The following is a 14,671-nucleotide window of genomic DNA, read 5'->3' as shown; positions in this document are numbered from 1 at the left end:
TATGTACTCCTCCTTCGAAATCCTTCGTTGACACATCATATGATCCACAATTTAGTTACAATTACAATTTGCTTTGTCACTTTATTCCATTTCGATTGTATATATGTTTATTTAAACCAATTTGTTGTTGCCTATTTGTTGGTTTGTTGTTGTATTTCTCATTTGTTTATTTTTGTTTCCGCATTCGTTTATACGCCTATATCTGCCTTAAATTACAAATCATTAAATTATTTTAACACGTACTTAGATTGGATTAGATTGTTACAGCTACCCCCCGAAATCGCCCAGAGCTTCAGTTGTCTGTCTATCTGTTTGTATGTCTGTATGTCTGTCTGTCTGTCTGCCCGTCTGCCCGTCTGCCTGCTCGCCTGTCGCTTGTCGCTTGTCACCGCGCGTGGTTCAACTTTTAGTTCCACGCTTTGCTTCGGTTCGGTTCGGCCGTCGGCCTCCGCGTGTGGGGGTGTGATGGAAGGGCCCTCCACGACCGTAACGCACGTACGCGCCTGTCCCGCCCCGCCCCGTCCGATCGACCGCAACAATGACGCACAGGTCTCAAAACAAAAACGTAGCCTGCAACCGCAACTGAAAATCGAAAATCCTATATCCCTAATCCCCTGCTGCCGCGAAAAAGAGGCTCGTTGACAGGATGTTGTTGCTGTTGCCCTCATCGTTAGGGACTGGCAGAGGATGATACGACGGATGCTGCTGCGGCTGCTGCTGCTCGGTTTTGGCAAGGACCTGGTATTCTAAGTAAGCTAAGGGTGCGTAATGCGCTAGCAGCTGCAGCTGCGACTGCGACTCCGATTGAGACTGCACTGCTGCTGGCGGCAGACGTTCTTGGATGCAGCGGCTCCACGGATGTTGCAGACGGCGTCGAAGCGGGCGTCACAACTCAGTTCATTGGGTCTGATATTGTGGCATCGCGGCACTGTACATCATTTGGGGGGCAAGTGAACCATTTGCTGCTGCGGCCGCAGACGAGGCCGCCGACATGCCTGGGACAACAGTACCGGGTACACCCCATGCCACATTCGGTGGCACCATGCGATACCCGGCAGCTGGAAAGATCATTCAACGATTAACCTCAAAGGAGGGGTAAGTAACGCGACTCTACTTACGGACTCCTCCCGCCTGCTGGGCACTGGTCGTGTAAGCGTAAGGATAGTAGCCCTGCTGCATATACTGCGTCTGCATTTGGGTGGTTGGATAAGCCTGCTGGTTTTTGTGGGGGAGAGAACATTTAAAGCCCATTTAGCAAAAAAATATCTAATAAATGTAACTTACTGCCGGAGGATACCAGTAGCCCATCTGCTGATAGGCGTATGGGTACTGCGCCGCTGTGGCGGCTGCCAGCTGTTGAGGCGTCATCATTTGGCCGGGTAACGCGGCCCCAGTGGCCGCTGCTAGCTGTTGCTGGGTCATCATTTGGCCGGGCAATGCGGCACTGACCGCCGCATTGGCGGCTGCCACGGCGGCCACATTGGCAGAGGCTGCTGCCGCTGCAGCGGCATTCATGTTGTTCATTGAGTTATCACCTCCATTCTCCTTGCCCCAGAAGCATTTGACCAGATTGCCATGAACTTCGGTGTTGTGCGTATGCTCGATAGCGTGCGCCGCCGAGTCCTTGGTCACGAATTTAATGAACGCAAAGCCCTTGTCCTTGAAGACACGCACATCCTGAATGGGCCCAAACTGGCCAAAGTGCTTGTGCATCAGGTCGTCGCTGATGACATTCGGCGGAAAGCCGCCACAGTAGACTGTAGTGTTGGTGGGGCTCGACTGATTGTACACCTCATCGAAGGTGTGCCGCTGGTTGCTCTTGACGCCGCCTCCATTCCCGGGTCCGCCACCCATGCCACCGCCCAGGCCGCCACCCTTGGACGATTCTCGCGGTGGTGGGAGCTTGCGCGTGGACCAATTGGTGCGTATCGAACGCGAGCCAATCCATTGGCCATTCATTGCCTGTATTGCATTCTCGGCTTCAGCCTTCTTTACAAACGAAACGAAAGCATAGCCCTTGGACTTCATGGTCTGTGGATCGCGGACAATCCGACAGTTGGAGATCTCTCCGAATGGTGCAAAGGCTTCGCGCAGCGTCTCCGTTTCGATTTCGGGACTCAGATCCCCAACGAATATGTGGTGATGGGAGCTAATGTCTGTCTTGGGCTGATTCCCGGGACTAGTGGCCCAGTTAACCTACAGAAATACAAATACAAATGGAGAGAGATTTAGTAAGGTAAGTGATGGAGCGAGTATATCGCTCCGATCTGGACGCACCTTGATTTCCTTTTCCAGAAAGAGGCGTTTGTTCATGGCGGTCAGGGCTGTGGAGGCTGCCTGATAGTTGGAATATTCGATGAAGGCATACGGATCGTTGCCCGGTTCCCGTATGATTTTACAGTTCTTTACGGCACCCATTGTGCCGAACAATGCGATGAGAAGCTCCTCGGAGACGGAGCTATCGAGGTTTCCCACATACAACGTTTTCGGCTGTGACTCGTCCATGGCTGTCTTGCTGCTCCGATCGATATGCGCGATAAGGCTATATATTCTACACTTTCTCTACGCGATGATGCGCATCAATCAATTACAAAAATCGATATCAAAAATAATTTACTTGATTCAGAAGATCCCTATCTACTCTCGATTCTAAATGTTCTGTGTATATATAAAAATCCAATGCACACACGCAATATATATATACGAATATATATTCCTTATATATGGTAGGGAGGGAGAGGCTGCTAAAGGACTACGAAAACTTTGCTACAATTCTGAATACTTCGATTACTACGATTATGACCCGTTGTGGCCCGATTGGCTTCGTTTGTTTGCTTTTTTGTATATTATATTATATACGTATCTAGATATTTATGATAATAGTAGATCTTTATGATTTAACGCTGAGGTTCGTCGTTTATTGCTTTTCTTTTCTTTACTTTTCTCCTAAATCTCGTGGCCTAATGTTTGCAAAATTTTTTTGTAACTTCTATTTTGTTGTTGTTGTATATATTTATAAATATATCTGTCCTAACTATTCGCTAATGGAGTGTTTTGGAATATACAATTTTATGTTATTATATCTCTTCTTTTTGCTCTTCTTCTCTTTGGAAGGGAGGAAGGAGGATGTGGATGCGGTGTCGGGGTTCCCGTTAACCTTTAAGTTGAATTCTCTCTTGTCTCTCAATCTATAGGATTGGCATAATAAATTGTTGTTGTTGTTCTGGTTGTTTTCCCTTCAATACACACGAATTGTATAAATGTATATGAATACTATTTATGTTAGTGTAGAAAATTAACTTAATTTTTCTTTGTTCAATGCCGGTAACGCTGCTGTTGTGGTAGGAGTTCGGGTTTTCGGGATCGTATCAGGGGGTTTCTGGTACAAAAATTAGTTTGCTATGAAAGTTCTCGCAGGTTAAGAGTGTTTCTGTTGGGTTTCGAAGCTGAACACTGGAATCGCTGCTGTAAGGAAGAACAAAAAAGAGAGGGGAGAAGAAAGTACATAGTTTTCGGTTAGTTATATTTATGATATACATATAACTTATAGGTATATAGGACAAGGTCTACAGTCCGGTGGACATAGCACATGATCGGCAAATGTTACATTTCATTTGGAATTAGGTAGGCAAATGATATGGATAAGTGGTCGCCCGCTCGCTCGCTCGCTCGCTCCGTCCGTACGTCCGTCTGTCTGTCTATCGGTCTTCTCTTTCTCTCTGTAGGCTGTAGGGAACAAAGAGCCGACTAGCTGCTGCTGCTGGCCTGGCGGCAAAGCAGTGCAGGGGCACGCACACACGTGCGCACCCTCTCTCAAAACTCACACACACACACACACACGCACAGAAAGAACTAAAGAGAGAGAGGGACGGGCCCAAGATCCGTTTCCTCGCAATTTAACAAAGCAAATGTCAATCGGTCGGTCTTAAAATTGCAGTCCACGGCGAAAAATCTATTTTATATTTAATATACAAAAAAATAATATACACCATTTCGTGAGCGGTATCGGGAACTAAACTTTTTCCGGGAGCAAACGCAATGTAGCACACTGGCGCACACGCACACAGAGACACGAAAGAGGGCGAAGACAAAATGAAAACTAGAGGAGAGGATGAATGACCGTCGATAACAAAATACATAATGGAAAACATGGAGAAAGAGGTGGGAAATTTGCGAAACCGAAACCGGCCAGGGCAGCGGCGGCAGTTCGGCAGCATTGCCGAAATAGATTTCGAGATTAATTTCTTTCGGTCGAATCAAGTCGAAATCGAAATAAAATTTGAATTTGCATGGCACTAAACTTGATTTTGATTTGATTTCTTCAGGCGCCGCTAGAAAATGTCAGTCAAAGTCACAGCCCCTTGCAGATGTAGGGAGCGGAACGGAACGGCGGCGGCGGCGGGTGGGTTTTTGTTGCTCATTTTTATACGCTTATTTTACTCGTTTCGTCGTTTTTCGCACACCACACACACACAAAAAGGCGTCTTGCGCTGGTCTTCTTGTTTGCCTTTTGCTCACATGAGTTGCCACTTTTCTTCTTTTTTTCGGTTTTGGTTATTGAACATTTAAACCAATACCAATATGCAGCTCGAATTGGGGATTTTTCTTTGCTTTTTCTGCTTTCCGCTTCCATCTATACTTATGTGTGTATGCACACACACACACACACGCATGCAATGTACATATCTTGTTCAATTCCGTGCTGCCATCTTTTATGCTAGCGTTCCCGTTCCCCTTCCCTTCGACGATGCCGAAAGCTAGGATTAACATTAACACAACTACCACCACCACCGCCACTGCCGCCGCCGCCACCGCTGGCCTGTCCTACCCATTGTTCGACGCTGCCTAGAATTTGGGATTCGTTTTCAAAATCCGCTCTCTCATATTTTTATATGCTCTCTGTGACGTGGCTGCGGTTGTAAATTTACCGCATTTTACTAGCTCTGCGCTATTTAAACACTCAACACTCATCAGACAATATTAGCCGCTACCGGTTTTTATTAATTTTTCACAACTTTCGCTATGTTAAACTGATTAAATTGTACGATAAACGCGTCGCTAAAATTTTACCTTCGTCGTCTAAAAATGCGAACTAATTAATGAGCACTTTGTGTGTGAGAGAGCGTGATGCCAGATCGTTGAAAACGAAAAACGCAATGGCGGCAAGGTCATAAATTGATTAAAAACTGTCAGAAATCTGTATTTGTTTGTCGAATAACAACAGATTAAAAGGTAGCTCGATTTATTAGTTGTTTTTCAATTGAAATCAAGTAGGTTTCAGCACATTTAAGTCAGTTTAAAAATAAATCCGAAAAAGTGGCAACTCTATTTGCACCGATAAACGCTTTCTCTTTCTAACACACGCTCTGGCATATAGATGCAGCAGCACAAAAGGGAAGCGCAAAAGTACAACACAACCAAAAGGGAAGGGCGAAAGGCAGAGAAATGGTGATTAATATTCTGTTAAACAATAAAGAGTTAATTGTTTTCGACAATGAAATTAACTTTAATGATATATGCACGAAAATCGAAGAGGCCACAGTGAGTATCCACATACATTGTAAAATTCACGTGTACAAGCAATTGCAATAAACATTTTCTATTTTACAGCACTTGCGACGCGACGATTACTACCTCGTGAGCAATGGCAAACGTTTGACTGGCGACTCGAGCCATCAGCATGAGAGCATCCACTGCATCCTCCGCCAGGTGGGCGGCAAGGGTGGTTTCGGCTCCATGCTGCGTGCGATTGGGGCGCAGATCGAAAAGACCACGAACCGTGAGGCATGTCGCGATCTGAGTGGACGTCGCCTGCGCGACATCAACGAGGAAAAGCGCGTCCGGGCCTGGCTGGGCAAGCAGGCGGAGCGGGAGCGCGAGCGGGAGGAGCGGAAGAAGCGCAAGATTGAGAAACTTCTGGCAGTGCCCAAGCACGACTTCAAAGACGAAAAGTACGAGGAGGCCAGGGCCAATCTGGCGGATAAGGTGAGTGACGCCTTCGAGGAGGGCCTCAAGCAGGCCGAGGAAATCAAGGAGAAGCATGCAGCGGCAGCATCATCAGCCTCGGAACAGCCATCCGTTAGTGGCATCAAGAGAAAAACCAAAACCCCAGGCGACGATAAGACAAAGGCAAAGAAGAAAAAGGGAGCCCTCTGGATTGGTGATGACATCTCGGGCTCCGACACGGACGACTCAGATGACAGCGAAGAGGAGCAGCCAGAGACAAAGAAGAAAATAGCCATTAAAAGTTGAATGAATTAGGTTTAATATTAAGCACTAAGAAGAATAATAGCATAAATAAACGATGAATAAAGGACAAACGACAAAACATCATTGCGACACAAATTGCGAGGAGACCCAGGCGAGACCCCATTTCAGGTTCGTAAGCATGAACTTTAAGGCCTTCGTCCACTGTTCCTCCGAGTTAAACTGTATCCTGGAAGCAAGCGAATGAAATCAGTATGGAACATAGGACATAGTAATCCCCTGCCTTGGACTTACTTTATTGAGTAGGAATTCCCAGTAGATGGGTCAATGATTTTGCCCTTTTCCATTTTGTAGGGCAGCAGGAATTCGGTGTCGCGTTTCTCCACCTCCTTCTGGAACTGGGTAAGGCAGTCAAGAAAGGCCACCATGGCCGCATCGAATTTGGTATCCCAAAAAAACTTGAATCCCCCGCTGCCGTAGAGCGGCAGCTCGCGATTCTCGCCCAGCACCTCCACATACGAGTGATTGCCGAACGGCACGACGCGATACCGCTCAAAGGTGAGGCCAATCTTGCGGGCCAGAGCGGAGAGGAGCAGCACCGTCTGCCCCCAGGCGGCATTTATCTCCGACCAGTCGACGGAAACGGAGGGCAGGCGGCCCAGGCGGAAGTTGTTGATGGTGCCAAAGTGCCCGGCATGCCAGATGTGAAAGGTGATGTTGAAGATGTTCGTGTCGCGCAGCTTGTCCAGCTGCTGCTTCGAGTAGCTGATCTGGCTCTCCAGGCTCCGTTTGTCGTCCTCGGTGAGCATCAGCTCACGCCGGTGTTTGGTGTACTCGCGCCAGTAGCTCTCCTCCTGCTCGTGCAGCTTCTCCTTCTCCAACTCCTCTTGCGCTATAGCAGCGTTCAGTGATTGTTCATCCTCCTTTAGCTTACCCAGCTCCGACAGCAGTTGCTGTTCACTCTTCTTCAGTTCGTCCAGCTCCTTGTCCAGGGCATCCACATTGGGGGCCTGCCGCTGCTGCTCTAGCTCATCCAGATATGTTTTGTACACATCCCACTCGTCTTCGGCTATGCGCAGCTCTCGATCCATGATCTCTAGCATGGAGTCGGCACACTCCTCGCACAGGGGATGGTCTATCTCCGAGTTGGAGGACAAGCAGTCGAACAGCTCTGCCTTCAGATTGAATGCAGCACTCATCTTCTTGTTATCACGGCCATCCGAAACGAGCATGAAGCCAGTTCCGTTGATGGAGTCTGTCAGCCTGTACGGTGGCACAAAGTGGTCAAAGCTGCTGGCATCCTGTGTGTCCAGCGTGTTGCCATTGTCCCTGTAGATGGGCACTGCAAAAGCAAGACATGATTATACAGGTTCCTGCGAGTAGTATACCTTCTCCTACGCGAGAGTTCAGCCATGGCATGGACGCTAATCTTCTCCAGTTGCTCGTCCAGCACTATGGGCTGGAGACAGCGCTGGCAGGCGAAGGACACGGCCTGTTTCTCCGCCTCGCTCATGGTTGCGTTTGTTTCAGTTCCCCTTTTGCCGATTTCTGCATATAATATTTTTAAATTATTTTGTGAGAAAAACAGCTGTTTGCAGCTGCTGCCGGCGTTGCCATCTGTCTTCAAATTTAGCGCAAAATTAAGGCGCAGTTTGGAAAACAAAAACAATTGACGGGCGACGGAAGGCGCATAAAAATAAGAATAAAACCAGTTTTAAAACAAAAACATTGACCAAGAGCGGCTCCGCACAAAAGAGACTGACTCCGCTCGAAGCCAAAGCAAGCCCCAGCCAGCCCCCCCTCTCACACTCACGCACACAGAAGGCAGCCTTGACCACCATTGTGGTTTTTTGTGATAAGAGGCAGAGCGGATCCGAACGGAGCGCGGAGAGGCATTCAATTCCGTTTGTTTTGGTGAGAAAAAGCACATGAGGCGCAGTCACATTGGCGTCTCTTCCGCGGTGGAAAAGTTTCATTTCATTTCGCCCACAACAGCCCCACGGTACGGTACTGAAGACCCACACACGGACCCCACATCTACTTGATTGGCAAATTCATTACTGCATTATATTCTCGTTATCCCCCGGCCCGGTATTGTTTTTGACTTAGGTCTGGATTGTATGCGCATGTTTTGTAACTATTAATAGACCATTGTTGGATTAAAGGGCACACACTCACTCGATTCGTGCTCCAAAAAGCGAACAGATTAAACCTCCAAAACAGACGCGCGCTCCACATCGTGCCATTTTCATATCTAAGAATACGTAATCATCAGTTCGGTGGCCGGTGGCTGTGTCGCCACAAGAACAACTAAAGCTACAAATACAAGTACAACTACAAATAAAATGGTTTCCTACTTTGTACCTCGCGGTCGCGTCCTGCTGAAGGCCGGCAACCTAAGAAAAGTGGTCCAGCCACACCAGCCGCAGCAACTACAACTACAAGCCGCCAAACCTACGCAGCAACAAAATGGAAGCTGGCCTGTGGTGCGGCATTTACGTCACTTCTCCTCGAATTCCTCGTCAGGGAATGCACCGCTGCACCGCCTCAAGCCGCAGACCCAGCAGCAACCGCAACCGCGCAAACAGCAGCTGAACCATAACCAGAACCTTGCCCAAGTGCGTCGCAATGTGCTCTCCCGGTGGACCGGCTTCCTCCTGCGCTGGGCCCCTATGGGCATATGCGTGTTCGGGGCCATCGAATGGCAGTTTCATAAGAAACGCTGCGAACGTGACGGCTCGCCACGCACCGCCTCGGAGTTCCAGTCGCGCGTGTACTGCTCGCTTCCGTTGCGGATCATCAGCCGCTGCTGGGGATGGCTGGCCGCCTGCTACATGCCAACGACACTGCGACCATACGTCTATGGCTGGTACTCGAGTGCATTTAATGTCAATCTGAGCGAGGCCCAGTATCCGGAGTACGAGCACTACAACAGCCTCGCAGAGTTCTTCACGCGTCCCCTGAAGGAGGGCGCCCGCACCATCGATGCCAATGCTCCGCTCGTCTCGCCTGCCGATGGAAAGGTTCTGCACTTTGGTAGCGCCTCTGACTCGCTCATCGAGCAGGTGAAGGGCGTGAATTACAGCATCGAGGACTTCCTGGGGCCCTTGCAGACGCTGGAGGAGGCCAAGACCGGTGTCAGCTACGCGCAGGCCCTGAAACGTCAGCGCGATGGAACCACCGAACTATATCAGTGCGTTATCTACTTGGCTCCTGGAGACTACCATCGATTCCACTCACCAACCGCCTGGCAGCCGACGGTGCGTCGTCACTTCTCCGGAGAACTGCTCTCCGTGAGCCCCAAGGTGGCCGGCTGGCTGCCGGGTCTGTTCTGCCTGAACGAGCGCGTCCTCTATATGGGACAGTGGAAGCACGGCTTTTTCAGCTACACTGCAGTGGGGGCCACCAATGTGGGCTCCGTGGAGATCTACATGGATGCTGAACTGAAAACCAATCGCTGGACGGGTCTCAATGTGGGTAAGCATCCACCCAGCACCTACGAGTACGACGAAGTGGCCCTGGACGCGGAGCAGAAGCCAAAGGAGCTGGGCAAGGGTGATCTGATCGGGCAGTTCAACATGGGCAGCACAATTGTCCTACTCTTTGAGGCGCCAAAGAATTTCAAGTTCGACATTGTGGCCGGACAGAAGATCCACGTCGGAGAGTCCCTAGGTCACATTGTGGAGCGTAAATGATGAAGGTCCTTGTTCCATGTTGATCCCCCGAAGGAAGCCTATTGTGATGCCTATCCAAGAATCAGTTCAAAGCAATGCCTGTCTCTAGCAAGTTGATAGATTGAAAAGTCCAATCTAATAATCACATTTTGTATTACTGGAGCTCTCCTAACGTATTTTTTGTGAACATCCTGCTAAGCTATGTGTGTGTATTGTTGCCATTTCTAGAGTCGTAAGTAAATATTTTATACAATAAATGTCGAAATATCGTTTGAATACAATAAACAGCCCGTTTTTCCATGTCCATATCTGTGTCCGGTTCAACACAAAATTTCAACCCGCATGGCACGCGCCGGCTTATATCATTGCAAAACATATAATTGTTGAGGTGGGAGCTGGGCTGTTATCTTTCCTTATCTTTTTCTTATTTGATAACAGAAAAGGGGTGAAACTTTCTCAGTCGTTGAACCCAAAAGAAAAAGTATTCGTCTGGGTATGCTTATCGGTATATGGAAAGCCGATCTCTATTAATTTCCCGGATGTTATACTACAAACATACATACATCGTTCCACCCATCATCGCGAATCACATCACCCTATCTCTACGAACCTGAACTTTCTTCTCAGACATAATACGACTGTCGCACAGCAGAATTAATTTACTACCAGACATACATGCATATATACATAGTACGTTCGGTTCTGTACATACGTTCTTTTCTGCTTGTATATTGAATCCGGGATCGCATATTCATCTAATTGAATCAATCAACCAGCCGATTCCAAGCAAAAGCGCTTGTTCGTTGAACTTATCACACGATGAGAATTTGATTGTGCCCGAGAGAAACTTGATACACGTAGTTCGCGAGTGATGGCACCGGGACCCGGCAACAGTTCGGGATCTGGAATGAAACAATTGCGTCAAAGCAAAAACCTTTCATCAAAGCAAAATTTATTTCAAATTTATGCGCCAAATGAAATGTGAGCAATCGATTGCAACCCAGTGTCACGAACAGCTGATTGCCGGCTTGAATTTGTTGTGTTGTTGCTTTTACGTAATAATATAATTGTTGTTTTTTGCCGAGTAAGACTGTTGAATAGCTAAAAATAATGCTGAGATATTGCCTGGTGGCTCTGAGAGCAACAAGGAGCAATTTGTCCCTTCAAACTACTCTACATTTGCCTCCAAAATGCACCCTAGTCGGATCACAACGATTCTTCAGCAGCAGCAGCGTCCCGACAATTGGAATTGTGGAATACGATGTGGTCAAGAAGCTGCCCCGGGAACCACAGAAGCTTCTCATAGACGTAAGGGAACCAGATGAGCTTACGAAGACTGGCCAAATCCCCTCCAGCATCAACATACCCTTGGGCATTGTCAGCCAAGAGCTGTCTGCCTGCAATGAAGTCTTCAAGTCCAAATATGGTCGCGAGAAGCCACAAGCCAACACAGAGATCATATTCCACTGTATGATTGGCAAACGAAGCCTGAAGGCTGCCGAAGCAGCCGCCGCCCTTGGCTTCAAGAATCTGAAAAACTACGAAGGATCCTGGACGGATTGGGCCAAGCGGGAAGGATTGCCAAAGTAGAAAAACGAGTAACAAATGCAATACAATTTAATTTAAATAATACGCTATTTTATTTAATTAAATTCATATTCTAAAGATTTTTGGTTGTGAGATCTATGTAAATTAAAGGAACTTTATATTCTATTTGAGTTTAGTCGACCTCCTCGACTGTGGGTCCATTGTAGCCACCGTTGGCGAAGCCTCCGGCTTGCTGGCCGCAGTTGGGCGCCTGCGTACCATCTCCGGTACCTCCCTGCTGATGCATCTTCGTCATGATGGGGCTGCAGAACTGGGTGAGCTCCTTCAGCTTGTACTCGTACTCCTCCTTGTCGGCGGTTGTGTTGCCGTCGAGCCACTTGATGATCTCGCTGCACTTCTCGAGCACACTGCTCTTGTCCGACTGGCTGATCCTGTCGCCCCCATTGTCGGCGGCCTCCTTCACGCCGAACACGTAGCTCTCCAGCTGGTTGCGGGCAGCGATCCTTTGGCGGTGCTTCTCGTCCTCCTCGGCGTACTGCTCGGCCTCGCTGAGCATGCGATCGATGTCGGCCTGCGAAAGGCGACCCTTGTCGTTCTTGATGGTGATGTTCTTGGCATTGCCAGTGCCCATTTCTTTGGCCGTGACGTTGAGAATGCCGTTGGCGTCCAGGTCGAAGGTGACCTCAATCTTGGGGACGCCGCGGGGTGCCGGAGGGATGGCCGTGAGGTTGAAGGTTCCCAGCACATTGTTGTCCTTCGTCAAGGCACGCTCGCCCTCAAACACCTGCACAGTTACGGCAGGCTGGTTGTCTGCGTAGGTGGTGAAGGTCTTTGATTGCTTGCACGGGATGCGGCTGTTGCGCTCGATCAGCTTGGTCATCACTCCGCCAGCGGTCTCGATGCCGAGGGAGAGCGGCGACACGTCCACGAGCAGCACGTCCTTGATCTGGCTGCTCTGGTCGCCGGACAGGATGGCAGCCTGGATTGCGGCGCCGTAGGCCACAGCCTCGTCTGGGTTGATGGACAGGTTGAGGCTCTTGCCATTGAAGAAGCTCTGCAGAAGGTTCTGCACCTTGGGAATGCGTGTTGATCCGCCCACCAGGACGATGTCGTCAATCTTGCTCTTGTCCATCTTGGCGTCGTTCAGGGCCTTCTCCACGGGCTGCAGGGTATTCCGGAAGAGGTCTCCGCATAGCTCCTCGAAGCGGGCACGGCTGACCTTTGTGTAGAAGTCGTGTCCCTCGAACAGGGCATCCACTTCGATGGTTGCCTCAGTGCTGGAAGACAGCGTTCGCTTGGCCCGCTCAGCTGCGGTGCGGAGACGGCGCAGGGCACGAGGATTGGAGCGCAAGTCCTTCTTGAACTTTCGCTTGAACTCCTCCGCCAGGTGGTTCACCAGTCTGTTGTCAAAGTCCTCGCCACCCAAGTGAGTGTCTCCGGCAGTGGCGCGCACCTCGAACAGCGATCCTTCGTCGATGGTCAGAATAGAGACATCAAAAGTGCCGCCACCCAGATCGAAGATCAGCACATTGCGCTCCCCCTTGAGATTCTTGTCCAGGCCATATGCCAGAGCTGCTGCCGTCGGCTCGTTGATGATGCGCAACACGTTGAGGCCGGCGATGGCTCCGGCATCTTTGGTGGCCTGGCGCTGGGAGTCGTTAAAGTACGCTGGCACTGTGATAACTGCGTCGCGCACTGAGGTGCCCAGGTACGCCTCGGCCGTCTCCTTCATCTTGACGAGCACCATCGAGCTGATTTCCTCCGGGGCAAAGCGCTTCACCTCGCCCTTGAACTCGACACTCATCTTTGGCTTGCCGCAGTCGTTGACCACCTTGAAGGGCCAGTGCTTCATGTCATCCTGGATCTTCGAGTCGTCGAACTTGCGCCCAATCAGGCGCTTGGCGTCGAACACACTGTTCTTCGGATTCATCGCCACCTGGTTCTTGGCGGCGTCTCCGATGAGGCGCTCCGAATCGGTGAATGCCACATAACTGGGCGTTGTGCGGTTGCCCTGATCGTTGGCGATTATTTCCACCTTTCCGTGCTGGAAGACACCGACGCACGAGTACGTGGTGCCCAAGTCAATGCCAATGGCCGGCATTTTCTGTGTGTGTGTGTGTGTGGCTTCTTCTGTATTTCTTTAACAATTTATTGTTGCCGGGCTGCTTCTGCAATCCCTCGTTTGCGATTTTTATTCTGTTGAATTTTACTTGTATTTCAATACTTTTATCTAATTTCTGGTTTCACTTTTACTTGTTGTGTAGAGTTTTCGGTTGTAACCGTCACTTTCGCTTGCTTTGCTTGTTGTGTTGTTGCTTGCTTGAATTGAAATGTGCAGGGGTAGCGAACGGCGCCGCTATTTATACTCCCGGCCAGTTTGAGATTCCCTTGCCAGAAGAGGGGAGAACGTTCGCGATGATTCGCGAAGTTTCGCGAGAGTGCGAGTGAGATAACCGTAGTGTCGAAAGAGGGGAATGTTGTGAAAAGTGAAAAACGTTCGCTATGCTACGAGAGAGTGCGAGAGAGATAACAAGAGCATGTGTACGGGGAAATGATGTGAACTGTAGGGTATGGAAAATTCAAGAATAATTAAGTGGAAGCGATGCATTATCGTAGGTCAGCGCTGCCACTTATCTATTAATTCAGTCTATTTTTAACAATTTTTGGCTTATTTATAGATTCTTTCACCAATATTTGTGTACCTGCAGAACTGGTCATATTCTAAAATTGTTCATTCAGCTTATTGACGTCTAAATAATATTATTTATAAGCTTTTTTTAGCAGGTGGTACCTATTTATTATTATAAAATATTGATATGTATGTACATATATGTTGTCTTCTAAATGTAGCTGATAAATGTAAAGGTATTTCTATTTAATTTCTCCTCTTTTAGAGTTGACCAAACCGATATGTATGTGTACACACATACATATGTATGTACATATGTACGTATGTACTTACATATGTTAATGTATGTATTTATGTTGTTGTCAGTCTCTTAAAGTCTCTTGGATATTTATTCTTCACTGTTTTAATTAATTAATTATCTGAAATATCATTTTACGTTTTGATTTTCCATGGGCATTTAAAAGTTACATTTGTATACCCGATACTCAAAATGAGTATAGGGGTTATTAGATTTGTGGTGAAAATGGATGTGTGTAACGTCCAGAAGGAATCGTTTCCGACCCCATAAAGTATATATATTCTTGATCAGCATCAATAGCCGAGTCGATTGAGC

At 48.4% G+C, this 14,671-nt stretch overlaps 6 protein-coding genes across 7 annotated transcripts; 3 read left to right on the top strand and 3 right to left on the bottom strand.

Annotated features, from left to right (window-relative positions):
- Positions 1-134: 134 nt before the first annotated feature.
- Positions 135-4,198, bottom strand: LOC6588452 (nucleolysin TIAR). 2 transcript variants are annotated; one of them, XM_002013425.2, is made up of 5 exons: positions 3,990-4,198; positions 2,278-3,465; positions 1,285-2,196; positions 1,119-1,212; positions 135-1,058 (listed from the first exon to the last, which is right to left on the bottom strand). In XM_002013425.2, exons 2-5 carry the CDS (start codon positions 2,503-2,505, stop codon positions 898-900), a joined length of 1,395 nt encoding a protein of 464 aa, XP_002013461.1. In that variant the 5' UTR covers positions 2,506-3,465; positions 3,990-4,198; the 3' UTR covers positions 135-897. The 2 variants fall into 2 exon arrangements, with proteins under 2 accessions (XP_002013461.1, XP_026846348.1); XM_026990547.1 differs by having other exon boundaries at positions 1,119-1,215; positions 3,990-4,193.
- Positions 4,199-5,351: 1,153 nt separating this feature from the next.
- On the top strand, positions 5,352-6,330 carry LOC6588550 (replication stress response regulator SDE2). The gene is made up of 2 exons (XM_026990561.1): positions 5,352-5,541; positions 5,611-6,330. Exons 1-2 carry the CDS (start codon positions 5,446-5,448, stop codon positions 6,250-6,252), a joined length of 738 nt encoding a protein of 245 aa, XP_026846362.1. The 5' UTR covers positions 5,352-5,445; the 3' UTR covers positions 6,253-6,330.
- Positions 6,242-7,791, bottom strand: LOC6587727 (beclin-1-like protein). The gene is made up of 3 exons (XM_002013423.2): positions 7,606-7,791; positions 6,502-7,549; positions 6,242-6,436 (listed from the first exon to the last, which is right to left on the bottom strand). The coding sequence occupies exons 1-3, from the start codon at positions 7,718-7,720 to the stop codon at positions 6,331-6,333; spliced, it is 1,269 nt and encodes a 422-aa protein (XP_002013459.1). The 5' UTR covers positions 7,721-7,791; the 3' UTR covers positions 6,242-6,330.
- Positions 7,792-7,892: 101 nt separating this feature from the next.
- On the top strand, positions 7,893-10,166 carry LOC6587839 (phosphatidylserine decarboxylase proenzyme, mitochondrial). Its single transcript, XM_002013422.2, has 2 exons — positions 7,893-8,121; positions 8,203-10,166. Exon 2 carries the CDS (start codon positions 8,553-8,555, stop codon positions 9,900-9,902), a length of 1,350 nt encoding a protein of 449 aa, XP_002013458.1. The 5' UTR covers positions 7,893-8,121; positions 8,203-8,552; the 3' UTR covers positions 9,903-10,166.
- Positions 10,167-10,955: 789 nt separating this feature from the next.
- LOC6588463 (rhodanese domain-containing protein CG4456) lies at positions 10,956-11,513 on the top strand. Its single transcript, XM_002013421.2, has one exon. The coding sequence runs from the start codon at positions 10,992-10,994 to the stop codon at positions 11,469-11,471; it is 480 nt and encodes a 159-aa protein (XP_002013457.1). The 5' UTR covers positions 10,956-10,991; the 3' UTR covers positions 11,472-11,513.
- On the bottom strand, positions 11,503-13,743 carry LOC6587278 (heat shock protein 68). Its single transcript, XM_002013420.2, has one exon. The coding sequence runs from the start codon at positions 13,528-13,530 to the stop codon at positions 11,602-11,604; it is 1,929 nt and encodes a 642-aa protein (XP_002013456.1). The 5' UTR covers positions 13,531-13,743; the 3' UTR covers positions 11,503-11,601.
- Between the last annotated feature and the right edge of the window lie 928 nt (positions 13,744-14,671).

This window comes from Drosophila persimilis, unplaced genomic scaffold (genome assembly GCF_003286085.1).
Source record: "Drosophila persimilis strain 14011-0111.01,24,50 unplaced genomic scaffold, DperRS2 tig00000000-arrow-pilon, whole genome shotgun sequence".
NCBI lineage: Eukaryota > Metazoa > Arthropoda > Insecta > Diptera > Drosophilidae > Drosophila > Drosophila persimilis.
The sequence above is the reverse complement of the archived record's forward strand: the minus strand, read 5'-3'. Positions and strand labels throughout refer to the sequence as shown.